This window comes from Salmo trutta, chromosome 15 (genome assembly GCF_901001165.1).
Source record: "Salmo trutta chromosome 15, fSalTru1.1, whole genome shotgun sequence".
NCBI classification, from domain to species: domain Eukaryota; kingdom Metazoa; phylum Chordata; class Actinopteri; order Salmoniformes; family Salmonidae; genus Salmo; species Salmo trutta.
The window spans coordinates 8693971-8711015 of NC_042971.1; the positions used below are offsets into that span (position 1 = coordinate 8693971).

A 17045-nucleotide genomic window follows, 5' to 3' on the forward strand; every position below is an offset into this window, starting at 1 on the left:
CAAATGAAAGGTCATTTTTGAAGAGTCTATAACAAAAATATAACAGCTAAAACTGACTTCAACCAATTGCTTTTACTGTTTTATTTGTCGACATGTACATATTCTAATAACCAATGTTTGATAGCTTTTGATATATCATAGGAAATAAGAAGTAGATGTGTTGCCGTTTAATTAAACGAATCTAAACCCTTAATACAACATCAACAATGTAAATGCAAATGTAAATGTACAACAAATGTAAATGTGCAACAATGTAAATGCTTTCAGAGGGTAACAATGAGCAGGTGGATCATGCATAAACTTTATCCGCTAGAATGATCAAAGAATGTAAAGTGATCCCCTCACCAAGTTAATGTTATCTGTAATATGCAGGACACTGCTAGTTTCAACTCAATGGTAGGAAATGAGAACATTGTCGCATGTTTTTACATTTGTTTTGAATTTACAATGAGCTCATTTTACTTATCAAGCTTTTTTCGTTTCTCCCAAATGTATTAAACACCTACATCTTTGTGTCAGTTGACAATTGAAAAATATGCACGAATCTGATTTATTTAATATATAGCCTATACAGAGATTATACCTTTCCTTCTAAATTCCCGAACACAATTCATTGAAATCGACTCACCTGCCCCGGTGCAGATCTTCAAAAAGGATGCCATCGGTACGATTAGATGCCACTGCATTTTGGAGCGCGTCTCTGTCAAGCTCGAGCGGCGCAGGGGAACACAATGAGTTCGTTATTAAATGTGATTCATTCTTCTTCTAAGAGGGTCTTATACTTTATTTACAGCCCTGGCCCCTCCCCCTCCCGGCATTACTTCTAATAAACATCCCAACCGATAACATCTCCTCTAATAGCCTATCAATTGCTCACATATTTACAGAGGTCTTCATTATGAGATTATTTTCAATAATGAATATGCTGGCATTTATTGACAGTTCAACTGTCAGGGGGCATGAGAAGACTGCCAATAAACTAACACCATGCAGGTAGAGATATCCCATTATACAAAGTGACAACTGACCACCTCTGATTACTTTTAAACATATATCAGTGTGTGTGTGTGTGTGTGTGTGTGTGTGTGTGTGTGTGTGTGTGTGTGTGTGTGTGTGTGTGTGTGTGTGTGTGTGTGTGTGTGTGTGTGTGTGTGTGTGTCCATTGTTCAGAATCTGAGCTATTCCCCCTCTGGAATGAGGAGGGTGTGGGTAATATGTTTCCCCGTGACCCCTTTTTTTAACTGACCTGGATCTGGGTGATAAAACGTAATCTCAGCCATGGAGCATCGACTTGTTTTATGTTAAAGTCCAATTAGAAATTCCTCCATCTATATAGAGGATAAGGAGGTTGTCACCTCATCTGATAGTTAATAACTAACTCACATGCACACACACACAGATAAAATTATACTGTAAAAGCCTGATTGTCCAGTCTCTGAGACCTGGAAACAAATTAATAGGCTGTTTCACTGCTACAGTACCTGTATTCTGAACACAGTTGCCCCTCAGAGGCCATTAACAGACACACATGCCTGTTTCACAATATAGGGCCAACCCGAACTGTACTGTGCCGACTGATGTTTTCTTTTCACATTGTCCTTCTCAATATGGTAGCAACTATGGTGAATGCGAAACAAAGCCAGCGCATTACAGCTCGGCTAGGTTCGGCTTAGTAGTGTGACATTATTGTAACATTTGAACCACTTACTCCTCAGCCAGGTTTTTAGCCTATTGTTTATATTTTCCATGTTTAACCCTCTTGAAATAACCTAAAATATGTTACTGCTTGCCATTCCAATTAGTGTGAGTATGTTGAATCGTAGTGGAAGGCTTATAAGTGGACATGTGATTTTAGAGATGAGAGAAGTCATATTAGAGTTGTGAGTTGAATGCCATTTATGAATGTAAACATCCCCTACCTCCGACACACCGTCAGAAAATGACATTAAGACATTTCTTACAAAGCATTCTCTGACGAAACACAGCCTGTGTGGGGGCCTTATTAATGTACAGTGTCAATGCAATACTGTAGTAGACATACAGAAGGAAAGGTATTACAGTGAGGGAAAAAAGTATTTGATCTCCTGCTGATTTTGTACGTTTGCCCACTGACAAAGAAATGATCAGTCTATAATTTTAATGGTAGGTTTATTTGAACAGTGAGAGACAGAATAACAACAAAAAATCCAGATAAACGCATGTCAAAAATGTTATAAAATGATTTGCATTTTAATGAGGGAAATAAGTATTTGACCCCCTCCGCAAAACATGACTTAGTACTTGGTGGCAAAACCCTTGTTGGCAATCACAGAGGTCAGACGTTTCTTGTAGTTGGCCACCAGGTTTGCACACATCTCAGGAGGGATTTTGTCCCACTCCTCTTTGCAGATCTTCTCCAAGTCATTAAGGTTTCGAGGCTGACGTTGGGCAACTCGAACCTTCAGCTCCCTCCACAGATATTCTATGGGATTAAGGTCTGGAGACTGGCTAGGCCACTCCAGGACCTTAATGTGCTTCTTCTTGAGCCACTCCTTTGTTGCCTTGGTCGTGTGTTTTGGGTTATTGTCATGCTGGAATACCCATCCACAACCTATTTTCAATGCCCTGGCTGAGGGAAGGAGGTTCTCACCCAAGATTTGATGGTACATGGCCCCGTCCATCGTCCCTTTGATGCGGTGAAGTTGTCCTGTCCCCTTAGCAGAAAAACACCCCCAAAGCATAATGTTTCCACCTCCATGTTTGACGGTGGGGATGGTGTTATTGGGGTCAGAGGCAGCATTCCTCCTCCTCCAAACACGGCGAGTTGAGTTGATGCCAAAGAGCTCCATTTTGGTCTCATCTGACCACAACACTTTCACCCAGTTGTCCTCTGAATCATTCAGATGTTCATTGGCAAACTTCAGACAGGCATGTATATGTGCTTTCTTGAGCAGGGGGACCTTGCGGGCGCTGCAGGATTTCAGTCCTTCACGGCATAGTGTTTTACCAATTGTTTTCTTGGTGACTATGGTCCCAGCTGCCTTGAGATCATTGACAAGATCGTCCGGTGTAGTTCTGGGCTGATTCCTCACCGTTCTCATGATCATTGCAACTCCACGAGGTGAGATCTTGCATGGAGCCCCAGGCCGAGGGAGATTGACAGTTCTTTTGTGTTTCTTCCATTTGCAAATAATCGCACAAACTGTTGCCCCCTTCTCACCAAGCTGCTTGGCAATGGTCTTGTAGCCCATTCCAGCCTTGTGTAGGTCTCCAATCTTGTCCCTGACATCCTTGGAGAGCTCTTTGGTCTTGGCCATGGTGGAGAGTTTGGAATCTGATTGATTGATTGCTTCTGTGGACAGATGTCTTTTATACAGGTAACAAGCTGAGATTAGGAGCACTCCCTTTAAGAGTGTGCTCCTAATCTCATCTCGTTACCTGTATAAAAGACACCTGGGAGCCAGAAATCTTTCTGATTGAGAGGGGGTCAAATACTTATTTCCCTCATTAAAATGCAAATCAATTTATAACATTTTTGGCATGCATTTTTATGGATTTTTTTGTTGTTATTCTGTCTCTCACTGTTCAAATAAGCCTACCATTAAAATTATAGACTGATCATTTCTTTGTCAGTGGGCAAACGTAGAAAATCAGCAGGGGATCAAATACTTTTTTCCCTCACCGTCTTGTGGTCAATTTGGAAAATACAGGAAATTATTTCTCACTAGGATGTGCCATGGCCGGAGGACCTCTGTCAGTAGCACAGTATCCTTGTGAAATTAAAAAAAAACTGGATCCAAGGGACATTTATAATCAACTGCAGACTGCCAATATCTCTCAACTGATATCAACCAAAAATGACATATCCCATCCAATTCATTCTCAGGCCATCTTGCCTGCTCAGTCAGACTACTGGCATTTCAGCACCTTGTCCAGCGTCTGAGGCTACAACAAGTACAAGGCCTCGCCACCTAGAATGTGCAATATGAAGTTAACTAATTAACTATCCTTAAACCAATATAAATGTCAATTGAATGACAATGGCCTTGTCCTTGATATAGTTACCTTTTGAGGGATGGCAAGAGATCTCCACTCCACATGCCAGCCTCCTGTCTGGGACCTGGATGGGTAGAGAGGGCCAGGTGGTGGTAGTCTGAACTCAAATCCTGTTTTGTTCAAAACCCAAAATCACAGCCTGCCCAAAGGTGAACTAATATACAAGTCTCAATCATACTTCTGAAGCAGGTGGGCACCGAAAAGCTTTGTCTGAAGATATTACGTCATAAACACATCAAACAGAGAATGGAGATGGGAAGCACATCCGTGATATAGATGATCTTTTTTATTTTAACCCTTGACCTTTTACAGTGCGTTTCATTTGTTTACACAATTATTTGCTAAGTGACAGGTTTTAGCCACTAGTACAGAATCAGATAACTATGTATTATATTACATATCTGGGTTCCCAACCTCCTCGTTAAGGTTTTGCCTTAATCAACATCGTGTTAAAAGACCCCAAAAGTTATTATGCAATGGATAACCATGACAACCATACAAACTCAATATTTAATTTAAATCTTTAAATCTTCAGTTCATTCATTTCCAAACAAATCAATCTCATTATCTTTATCTAATGGACATGTCCCTGTTCTGATATTTCAATAATTTCCATGTTGTTAAAGCAGCTATCTGTACCATTAAAACAAACCAAGCAGTGGCCAGTTAGTTAACCTGTTGTCGTCTCCATCATTAATGCTTTAAAAAATAAAAATACCAAAATAAAGAAAATATGGCACTATTTTGTCAAGGAACGCTCATTAGACGAAACAAACACAGAGGTTTTTGCAATAGAACAATTTGTTGGAACCACAGCCAAACTCCGGCTACGTTCCACAACAGTTTCAGTTCATTTTGGAAAGATGACAAACTCAGTTTAGATACAAGGCTAGCCAAACTCACCTACTGTAAGTACAGGAAATAAAGAAATAGCACTTTAGTACTTACTCTGGAGTCTTTTTAATGCCAGGTACAAAATTCTGAGACAGGAACCTGACAAGGAGGATGATCAAACGATCAATCAAAAGACGAGGGTTGAGCAGTCAATCAAAACAGGACAATGTTACTGTACATCAACATCAAGCCCCTCTCAAACATCACTGTAGAAATACAGTATCAGTCAAACGTTTGGACACACCTACTCATTTCAGGGTTTTTCTTTATTTTTACTATTTTCTATATTGTAGAATAATAGTGAAGATCAAAACTATGAAAAAACACATATGGAATCATGTAGTAACCCAAAAAGTGTTAAACAAATCATAATATGGTGTTTGCAACACCAGCATGGTGTGTGCAACACCAGGGTTGTGGGTTCGATTCCCACGGGGGGCCAGTACAAAATAAATGCATGAAATTTACTGTATGCATTCACTACTGTAAGTCGCTCTGGATAAGAGCGTCTGCTAAATGACTAAAATGTAAATAATATATTTTATATTTGAGATTCTTCAAAGTAGCCACCCTTTGCCTCGATGACAGCTTTACACACTCTTGGCATTCTCTCAACCAGCTTCATGAGGTAGTCAGGAATGCATTTCAATTAACAAGTGTGCCTTGTTAAAAGTTAATTTGTGTAATTTCTTCCTTCTTAATTCGTTTGAGCCAATCAGTTGTGTTGTGACAAGGTAGGGGTGGTACACAGAACAGCTCAAATAAACAAAGAGATATGACAGTGGAACATTTCTTCAAGTGTAGTTGCAAAAACCATCAAGCGCTATGATGAAACTGGCTCTCATGAGGACCACCATAGGAAAGGAAGACCCAGAGTTACCTCTGCTGCAGAGGAGAAGTTCATTAGAGTTACCAGCCTCAGAAATTGCAGCCCAAATAAATGCTTCACATAGTTCAAGTAACAAACACATCTCAACATCAACTGTTGAATCAGGCCTTCATGGTCGAATTGCTGCAAAGAAACCACTACTAAATGACACCAATAAGAAGAAGAGACTTGCTTGGGCCAAGAATTACGAGCAATGGACATTAGACCGGTGGAAATCTGTCCTTTGGTCTGATGAGTCCAAATTTGAGATATTTGGTTCCAACCGCTGTGTCTTTGTGAGACGCAGAGAAGGTGAACGGATGATCTCCGCATGTGTGGTTCCCACCGTGAAGCATGGAGGAGGAGGTGTGATGGTGTCGGGGTGCTTTGTTGGTGACACTGTCTTTGATTTATTTAGAATTCAAGGCACGCTTAACCAGCATGGCTACCACAGCATTCTGCAGCGATACGCCATCCCATCTGGTTTGCGCTTACTGGGAATATCATTTGTTTTTCAACAGGACAATGACCCAACACACCTCCAGGCTGTGTAAGGGCTATTTGACCAAGAAGGGGAGTGATGGAGTGCTGTGTCAGATGACCTGGCCTCCACAATCACCCAACCTCAAACCAATTGAGTTGGTTTTACTATGAGTTGGACCGCAGAGTGAAGGAAAAGCAGCCAACAAGTGCTCAGCATACAGGTGAAGCTGGTTGAGAGAATGCCAAGAGTGTGCAAAGCTGTCATCAAGGCAAAAGGTGGCTACTTTGAAGAATCAAATATAAATATATTTGGATTTGTTTAACACTTTTTTGGATACTACATGATTCCATGTGTTATTTCATTGTTTTGATGTCTTTACTATTATTCTACAATATAGAAAATAGTAAAAATAAAGAAAAACCATTGAATGAGTAGGTGTGTCCAAACTTTTGACTGGTACTGTATACTCCATTATTCAAAACCCCTCCATCCATCCCTCCCTCTCCCATCAGCTAACAGCCATCAAGTACTTTCTAGTGATCTTTCAAGTCATACTCTATGACAACATTGCAGAAAGCCCTCTATTTGGAAACGCGGCAACAACTTTCCTTGTCTGGATGGTTAGGCATTCTATTATCATTTTTTAAGACTCCTCTGATCAGGTGCATATATATCCGAATGACAATTATTTATCTGTTCTAAACCTTTCTCGATACAAATAGTGGGGTACCTCTAATGTTAAAACCGTTGCGACAGGACTTGAGAATAACATTGGTAAAGGCAGAACCACATTAACTGTGCATTTTTTTATATTTTTAAATAACACATTGCAGGAATGAAAAAGAACACAACCCACCAAATGTGCATTAAGATAAACAGTAACACTTGTCATAACATGGTCATAACACTGTCATGACCCATATATTTACACCTGTTGTGACATCTATTTTGTTATTTTATGACTGGTTATGACACCTACATAAGTGTCACAAAAAAAATAAAAAAATACCTTTTTCCCAGTCGTTTGAAGGTTTGTTTCTTGAAACCTTTGTTGTTGTAATGAATTCTTTACAGTCATGTTATTTTTCATCATATTTTAAATAACTTGTAAAAAATAACCTTTGACACTGTCATGAAGCATTATGACCACCCTGTGTCACTTTACTTGGACTGAGAAAATACACTTTATGACACTGTCAAGAAGCATTATGACCCTCCTAATCATATAAACCAGATAGGCTCATTCACATCCCCTTTATAGCAGTCAAAAAGAGTGTGTCTTGTCCTGCTCCTGAAATCTTCTCCTGCATTCATCCAGTTATCAGCATTGGGGTAGGTGCATGTCTGACATCAATGTGTGTGAAATTACAATGTTAATTTAATATGGTCAACCTAAAAAAATATACATAACATCACAACCAGCCATAAAATAACTACTGTGGTAGGTTTTGTGGGATTTTACTCTTATGTAGGTGTCATAACCAACCATAAAATAACACAATATATGTCACAACAAGTCTAAATATGTGTCATGAGTGTTATGACCATATTATAACAGGTTATGACAAGTTATGTCAGCTGTTATGACATATGAAATGGTTATGACCATGTCATAACGTGTTATGATGCTGGGTGTCAAGTGTTACCACATAATCAAATATTATCGTCAGTCTTCCAGTTACTCCGACACACTTGTCCATTTCATTTCTAACATTTACATTCAAGCTCCACAAAAAGGTATGACAGCAAGTAAACAGCAGATTTCTCCCTTTCGCTCGAGTTTGGCCTCAAATTCCCTTAAATACACAAACAGCTTGTAGTGCACAAAATAATAAGAATACAAAATTAGACTTAAATACTGTAGCAGCATTTGTTCTTTTTCTTGTTAAAGTTGTCATCAGCCTCCATTTAACAGGTAAAGGCTTTGGAGTCCCCAACACTAGGGAGGGCGAGAGATTGTCCTTGGAGGCGAGTAGGTGGGTGTGTGTGTGAGTGTGTGTGTTTCGGGCGGGGAGGCACATTATGGGGTGGTTGGTTGGTGGGTGTGAGAGGGATGCGCTAGAATGGGGGTGGACATTCAGGTAGGTTTGAGATGGAGCTACAGGAGCAGGGAGGTGGCATGGGGCATCAGGGGGTATCTGAGGCACCTGTGGAGAACAATAGCCCCAGGGCAGGGCAGCAGGACGCTGCAGCCTTCCTTCCAGGTTGGAAATGTGTTAGACCAAAGGGGGTTCAACTCAGTGGGATAGCCTCCATAACAGCTCTTCCTCATCCATCTCCCTCACTCAGTTAATTCACTGTCATCCCCTATCCTCTTCCACTCTTCAGTCAGTCTCTCATCCTCAGGGGTCAGTGGCCTCTCTCCATTCTCAAGCTTTGCCTCCCTGCCACAGAGCAACCACAAGTCCTCCTCATCTTCCCACACAACCAAGACCAGACCATGTTAGGGTAGTAGGAGCAGGGCACATGGCTCAAGATGATCCAAGAAGGTGCTGATCCAGGTCCTAACCGGGCCAAACTGAACTAGGCCAGGCCAGACTGAGCCAGGACTGGGACACTCAGTAAGGGGCTCTCTCTCCTGTCTCTCAGCTGGAGGCTGTGGCGATGGGCTTCTTGAGCTGCTGGCTACAGATCTCTCTGTTCCTAGCCTCCAGCAGCAGGTCATAGCAGATGTTACACACTAAGACAGGGTCGTACAACTGCTGGTCTGGGATGGGCAGCTTCAGGTGGCAGCAGTCTTTACAGAACACATTGCCACAGTTCCTAAAGGAGGGAAAAGGGCAAACAGAGTCAACAACTAGATTCACATTTTAGTCATTTAGCAGATGCTCTTATCCTGAGTGCATTCAACTAAGGTAGGAAAAACAACCAACTTTCTTCAAAACAGCTGATATCTGCAACTAGATTCACTAAAAACTCAAGGGATGCCGTACGTGCTGCTAATTCTTTTTTTAATCTCAAATCACGGTTGGTGTGGTATAAAATCTGCTGTGCGTTGAAGGTTTATGCTATATTTATTATCCTACACTTTACATTTTGACTTCTTGATTAATGCATACATTAGCGATCAATGGTAAAGCTAAACAAACCTGCAGTGATGACGTCGCTTGGCCATCCAGAACTCACAGTCGCAGTTGAAACAATGGGAGGCCATGTGATCGGGCACCCACCTGGTGACCTGCATATACACGCATTTCTATTAGAACAGTGTGTGACACATACAGTTCCTTCAGAAAGTATTCACACCCCTTGACTTTCTCCACATTTTGTTATGTTACTGCCTGAATTTAAAATGGATTAACTTGTTAGGGCTAGGGGGCAGTATTGACACGGCCGGATAAAAAACGTACCCGATTTAATCTGGTTCCTACTCCTTCCCAGTAACTAGAATATGCATATAATTATTGGCTTTGGATAGAAAACACCCTAAAGTTTCTAAAACTGTTTGAATGGTGTCTGTGAGTATAACAGAACTCATTTGGCAGGCAAAAACCTGAGAAGGTTTCATGCAGGAAGTGGCCTGTCTGACAAGGTGTTGTTGTTCTTGCTTCTGTTTATTGAAGAGTCAGGATCTTAGCTGTAACGTGACACTTCCTACGACTCCAATAGGCTCTCAGAGCCCGGGAAAAACCTGAACGATGACGAGGCAGCCTCTGGCTGAAACACATTATCGCCTTTGCCAAGTGGCCCATCAGAGGACAAAGGGCTTAGGCTCGTGCCCGAGTCGACCCAGTGATATATTTTCTTTCGGCTGTTTACCTAATTGCAGATTCCCGGTCGGAATATTATCGCTTTTTTACGAGAATAATGGCATAAAAATTGATTTTAAACAGCGGTTGACATGCTTCGAAGTACGGTAATGAAATATTTAGAAATCTTTTGTCACGAAATGTGCCGTGCGCACGACCGTTATTTACCATTGGGATAGTGTCTGGAACGCACGAACAAAACGTCGCTGTTGGAACATAACTATGGATTATTTTGGACCAAACCTACATTTGTTATTGAAGTAGAAGCCCTGGGAGTGCATTCTGACGAAGAACAGGAAAGGTAATCAAACTTTTCTAATAGTAAACCTGACTTTGGTGAAGGCTAAACTTGGTGGGTGTCTAAATAGCTAGCCCTGTGATGCCGGGCTATCTACTTAGAATATTGCAAAATGTGCTTTCACCGAAAAGCTATTTTAAAATCGGACATATTGAGTGCATAGAGGAGTAATGTATCTATAATTCTTAAAATAATTGTTATGCTTTTTGTGAACGTTTATCGTGAGTAATTTAGTAAATTGTTAGTAAATTCGCCGGAAGTTTGCGGGGGGTATGCTAGTTCTGAACGTCACATGCTAATGTAAAAAGCTGGTTTTTGATATAAATATGAACTTGATTGAACAAAACATGCATGTATTGTATAACATAATGTCCTAGGTGTGTCATCTGATGAAGATCATCAAAGGTTAGTGCTGCATTTAGCTGTCTTCTGGGTTTTTGTGACATTATATGCTAGCTTGAAAAATGGGTGTCTGATTATTTATGGCTGGGTACTCTGCTGACATAATCTAATGTTTTGCTTTCGTTGTAAAGCCTTTTTGAAATCGGACAGTGTGGTTAGATTAACGAGAGTCTTGTCTTTAAATAGCTGTAAAATAGTCATATGTTTGAGAAATTGAAGTAATAGCATTTCAAAGGTATTTGAAAATCGCGCCACAGGATTCAACTGGCTGTTACGTAGGTGGGACGAATTCGTCCCGCCGGTCCTAGACAGGTTAAACAGAGTTTGTTTTGTCACTGGCCTACACACAATACTCCATAATGTCAAAGTGGAATTCTGTTTTTCAAAATGTTTATAAATTAATAAAAAATGAAAAGCTGAAATGTGACCTCTTCTCTGTGTCACGGAGGCTCTCCGCACTGCTAAAGCTAACTCTCTCTCCTCTGCTCTCATCCTTCTAGACCTATCTGCTGCCTTTGATACTGTGAACCATCAGATCCTCCTCTCCACCCTCTCCGAGTTGGGCATCTCCGGCACGGCTCACTCTTGGATTGCGTCCTACCTGACAGGTCGCTCCTACCAGGTGGCGTGGCGAGAATCCGTCTCCGCACCACGTGCTCTCACCACTGGTGTCCCCCAGGGCTCAGTTCTAGGCCCTCTCCTATTCTCGCTATACACCAAGTCACTTGGCTCTGACATACCCTCACATGGTCTCTCCTATCATTGCTACGCAGACGACACACAACTAATCTTCTCCTTTCCCCCTTTTGATAACCAGGTGGTAAATCGCATCTCTGCATGTTTGGCAGACATATCAGTGTGGATGACGGATCACCATCTCAAGCTGAACCTCGGCAAGACGGAGCTGCTCTTTCTCCCGGGGAAGGACTGCCCGTTCCATGATCTCGCCATCACGGTTGACAACTCCCTTGTGTCCTCCTCCCAGAGTGCTAAGAGCCTTGGCGTGACCCAGGACAACACCCTGTCGTTCTCCGCTAACATCAAGGTGGTGACCCGATCCTGTAGATTCATGCTCTACAACATTTGCAGTGTACAACCCTGACTCACACATGAAGCGGCGCAGGTCCTAATCCAGGCACTTGTCATCTCCCGTCTGGATTACTGCAACTCGCTGTTGGCGGGGCTCCCTGCCTGCGCCATTAAACCCCTACAACTCATCCAGAACGCCGCAGCCCGTCTGGTGTTCAACCTTCCCAAGTTCTCTCACGTCACCCCGCTCCTCCGCACACTCCACTGGCTTCCAGTTGAAGCTCGCATCTGCTACAAGACCATGGTGCTTGCCTACGGAGCTGTGAGGGGAACGGCACCTCCGTACCTTCAGGCTCTGATCATTCCCTACACCCAAAGAAGGGCACTGCTTCCTCTGGCCTGCTGGCCCCCCTACCCCTGCGGAAGTACAGTTCCCGCTCAGCCCAGTCAAAACTGTTCGCTGCTCTGGCACCCCAATGGTGGAACAAGCTCCCTCACGACGCCAGGACAGCGGAGTCAATCACCACCTTCCGGAGACACCTGAAACCCCACCTCTTTAAGGAATACCTGGGATAGGATTAAGTAATCCTTCTAACCCCCCTCCCCCCAAAAAAGATATAGATGTACTATTGTAAAGTGGTTATTCCACTGGATATCATAAGGTGTATGCACCAATTTGTAAGTCGCTCTGGATAAGAGCGTCTGCTAAATGATGTAAATGTAAATGTAAATGTTAAATTCCGAGCCATGTTGGTTAAGCCACAGAAAAAGCCACTAGCCATGATTGGCTGAGATAATGAGTGGGCTGGACATGCCGAGAGAGGACTTAGGATTGTTCTGCCATATAGAAGGCTTCTGTCTATTTGAGCTGGTCAGTCTGTGTTGGTAATCCTGTTCAACGCTGCTTTTAAAAAAATGTACCGTGTAGTGGAGCTGCATAAGTGTTGCTCTCCATTTTCTGGAGGATCGAGTTTTGAAATCAGCAGAAATAGAGTATGATAGCTAAAGAGATGGAGAAAATACCTGTCTCCGGATTACATCTTCAAATTAAGGGCAACCATGGCATGGCATCCATGACAGGGAGACACGTCCATCATGCATGATGATGTATACAGGTAAGATAGTCTAGCTAGCTACATTTTCATATGTTACATGTTTATAATTTTGACAGAATGTAGTTTAATTTCAAGCTAATGTGTACTGTTAGCTGGCTAGCTAACATTAGCTGGCTGGCTCCCTAGCTAACGTTACGTGTATGACGTTATTATTCGTATCCCAGAACTGTTTGCTTTGCTAGTTAGAGCCTAATGTTAGCTGAAATTGTTGCCAGCAGAGCTGGTTAGGCTATTTTCATGTTATCCAGAGGTAAACAAATGTGTGGAACTAAAGCTTAAGAGGGTGTGAACGATGCTGAATGGGTGTAGACAAAGAGGATCTCTTCACTATATACCAAAACATTCAATGGCCATTTTCTTAAAAGTGAGTTTACAAGTTTAACTTCTTATGGATGGTGGCAGTAATGAGTAGCTTGGTTGACTGACGTGCCCAGAGGAAAGGATCATATAAAGATTGTCTGTGGTGAGGTTAATTTTTAACTGAGCTCCCAGTAACTAAGATATGCATATTATTAGTAGATTTGGATAGAAAACACTCTGAAGTTTCTAAAACTGTTTGAATGATGTCTGTGAGTATAACAGAACTCATATGGCAGGCAAAAACCTGAGACAAAATCCAAACAGGAAGTGGTCTGCAGGACTTCAATTAATTCCCTATTCAAACTACAGTGTCTGCGGGGTCATGTTGCACTTCCTAAGGCTTCCACTAGATGTCAACAGTCTTTACAACCTTGTTTGAAGCTTCTACTGTAAAGTGATGATGAATAAGAGCTACTGGAGTCAGAACACTGCCAGCAGGGCATGAGCCTCAGGCATGCGCGCTCACGTGAGAGGTACCTCAGTTCCATACCATTTTTTGGAGACAAAGGATTTCTCCGGTTGAAACTTTATTGCGGATTTACGATAAAAACATCCTAAAGATTGATTCTATACATTGTTTGACATGTTTCTACGAACTGTAATGGACATGTTTGACATGTTTCTACGAACTGTAATGGACATTTTTGAGTTTTCTTCTGACCTGCGCGTCCTGAATTTGGATTTGTGAACTGAAGGCATGAACAAAAAGGAGGTATTTGGACATAAATGATGGACTTTATCGAACAAAACAAACATTTATTGTGGACCTGGGAGTGCATTCTGATGAAGATCATCAAAGGTTTCTGACTATTGTTGACTCCAACATGGCAGATATATTGCTTGGCATGTTTTATTGTCTGAGCGCCGTACTCAGATTATTGCTTTTTCGGTAAAGCTTTTTTGAAATCTGACACAGCGGTTGTATTAACTTGTTATGGATAGGGGGCAGTATTTTCACGGCCGGATAAAAAACGTACCCAATTTAATCTGATTATTACTCCTGCCCAGAAACTAGAATATGCATATAATTATTAGCTTTGGATAGAAAACACTCCAAAGTTTCTAAAACTGTTTGAATGGTGTCTGTGAGTATAACAGAACTCATTTGGCAGGCCAAAACCTGAGAAGATTCCAAAGAGGAAGCGCCCTCTCTGACTATTTCTTGGCCTTCTTGATCATCTCTATCCAAAACAGGGGATCTCTGCTGTAACGTGACATTTTCTAACGCTCCCATAGGCTCTCAGAAGGCGCCAGAACATTGAATGATGATTTTGCAGGCCATGGCTGAAAAACATTAGCGCATTTGGATAGTGGTCGATCTGAGAACAATGAGACTGGGGGCGCATGCACGAGACGACTCCATGTTTTTATTTTTTCGTCTTTGAACGAAAACAGGGTTTCCCGGTCGGAATATTATCGTTTTTTTACGAGAAAAATCGCATAAAAAATGATTTTAAACAGCGTTTGACATGCTTCGAAGTACGGTAATGGAATATTTTGAAATTTTTTGTCACGAAACACGCCGGGCGCGTCACCCTTCTTTACCCTTCGGATAGTGTCTTGAACGCACGAACAAAACGCCGCTATTTGGATATAACTATGGATTATTTGGAACCAAACCAACATTTGTTATTGAAGTAGATGTCCTGGGAGTGCATTCTGATGAAGAACAGCAAAGATAATCCAATTTTTCTTATAGTAAATCTGAGTTTGGTGAGGGCCAAACTTGGTGGGTGTCAAAATAGCTAGCCATGATGGCCGGGCTATCTACTCAGAATATTGCAAAATGTGCTTTCACCGAAAAGCTATTTTAAAATCGGACACCGCAATTGCATAAAGGAGTTTTGTATCTATAATTCTTAAAATAATTGTTATGTTTTTTGTGAACGTTTATCATGAGTAATTTAGTAAAATCACCGGAAGTGTTCGGTGGTAATGCTAGTCCTGAACATCACATGCTAATGTAAAAAGCTGGTTTTTGATATAAATATGAACTTGATTGAACAAAACATGCATGTATTGTATAACATAATGTCCTAGGAGTGTCATCTGATGAAGATCATCAAAGGTTAGTGCTGCATTTAGCTGTGGTTTTGTTTTTTGTGACATTATATGCTAGCTTGAAAAATGGGTGTCTGATTATTTCTGGCTGGGTACTCTGCTGACATAATCTAATGTTTTGCTTTCGCTGTAAAGCCTTTTTGAAATCGGACAGTGTGGTTAGATAAAGGAGAGTCTTGTCTTTAAAATGGTGTAAAATAGTCATATGTTTGAAAAATGGAAGTTTTTGGATTTTTGAGGAATTTGTAATTCGCGCCACGCCTATCATTGGATATTGGAGCAGGTGTTCCGCAAGCGCAATGTCTAGATGTAAGAGTTAAGGAGAAGTTTATCTAAAGTTCTATGTATAACACTTGTATTTTCATTAACATTTATGATGAGTATTTCTGTAAATTGGTGTGGCTCTCTGCAAAATCACCGGATATTTTGGAGGCAAAAGATTACTGAACATAACGTGCCAATGTAAACTGAGATTTTTGGATATAAATATGAACTTTATCGAACAAAACATACATGTATTGTGTAACATGAAGTCATATGAGTGTCATCTGATGAAGATCATCAAAGGTTAGTGATACATTTTCTCTCTATTTCTGCTTTTTGTGACTCCTCTCTTTGGTTGGAAAATGGCTGTGTTTTTGTGTGTGTAGGCGCTGACCTAACATAATCATATGTTTTGCTTTCGCCGTAAAGCCTTTTTGAAATCAGACACTGTGGCTGGATTAACAAGATGTAAAGCTTTAAAATGGTGTATAATACTTGTATGTTTGAGGAATTTTAATTATTAGATTTTTGTTGTTTTGAATTTGCCGCCCTGCACTTTCACTGGCTGTCGTCATATCGATCCCGCTAACGGGATTCAAGCCGTAAGAAGTTTTTAACAACTTTCAAAGCAGAATTACTTTCCCATTGTTCTTCAAAAATGCAGTGTATGTTAATTAATAAACCATTTTGTAGTCTCCACTTTTATCCAATGTAAAAAACACAATTTTACATTTTGCTACATAAGACCAAATCCAGGTGGTGAGTCACAAATATCTTGGGTCAATAAGTATTCAACCCCTTTGTTATGGCAAGCCTAAATAAGTTCAGAAGTAAAAATGTGCTTAACAAGTCACATAATAAAGTTGTATGGACTCTGTGCAATAATAGTTTAAACTAGTTTAAACTGATGGATTTTTACAGGGATTTTTTATTATTATGCTAATTCAATTTTCACGGGTGCACGGCCATCAACATTACAGGGTTAACATGATTTTTGAACGACTATCTCATCTCTGTACCCCACACATACAATTATCTGTAAGGTCACTCAGTCGAGCAGTGAATTTTCAAACACAGTTTCAACCACAAAGACCAGGCAGGTTTTCCAAAGCCTTGCAACGAAGGTCAACTATTGGTAGATGGCTAAAAATAAAAAATGCAGATACTGAATATCCCTTTGAGCATGGTGAAGTTATTAATTACATTTTGGATGGCATATCAATACACCCAGTCACTACAAAGATACAGGTGTCCTTCCTAACTCAGTTACCATAGAGGAAGGAAAGGGCTCATGGATTTTACCAGTTACAGAGTTTAATGGCTGTGATAGGAGAAAACTGAGGCTGGATCAACAACATTGTAGTTACTCCACAATACTAGCCTAATTGAGAGTGAAAAAAGGAAGCCTGTACAGAATAAAAATATTCCAAAACATGCATCCTGTTTGCAACAAGGCACTAAAATAATACTGCAAATAAATTGGCAA

General features: G+C 40.9%; 2 protein-coding genes across 10 annotated transcripts in view; both read right to left on the minus strand.

The window, feature by feature from the left end:
• The window catches only part of LOC115149623 (carbonic anhydrase 4-like), a 25754-nt gene extending 25092 nt beyond the window's left edge, over positions 1-662 (minus strand). Inside the window, exon 1 of the mRNA XM_029692575.1 lies at positions 629-662. Coding sequence (XP_029548435.1) covers positions 629-662 — 34 coding nt within the window. The remainder of the gene's footprint in view (positions 1-628) is intronic.
• Positions 663-7989: 7327 nt separating this feature from the next.
• Positions 7990-17045, minus strand: part of LOC115148428 (myotubularin-related protein 4) — a 100015-nt gene continuing 90959 nt past the window's right edge. For all 9 annotated transcript variants that reach the window (XM_029690311.1, XM_029690308.1, XM_029690310.1 and 6 more), the window contains 2 exons: positions 9371-9459; positions 7990-9044 (listed from right to left, as the gene is read on the minus strand). In XM_029690311.1, coding sequence (XP_029546171.1) covers positions 8867-9044; positions 9371-9459 — 267 coding nt within the window. In that variant the 3' untranslated portion in view covers positions 7990-8866. The remainder of the gene's footprint in view (positions 9045-9370; positions 9460-17045) is intronic.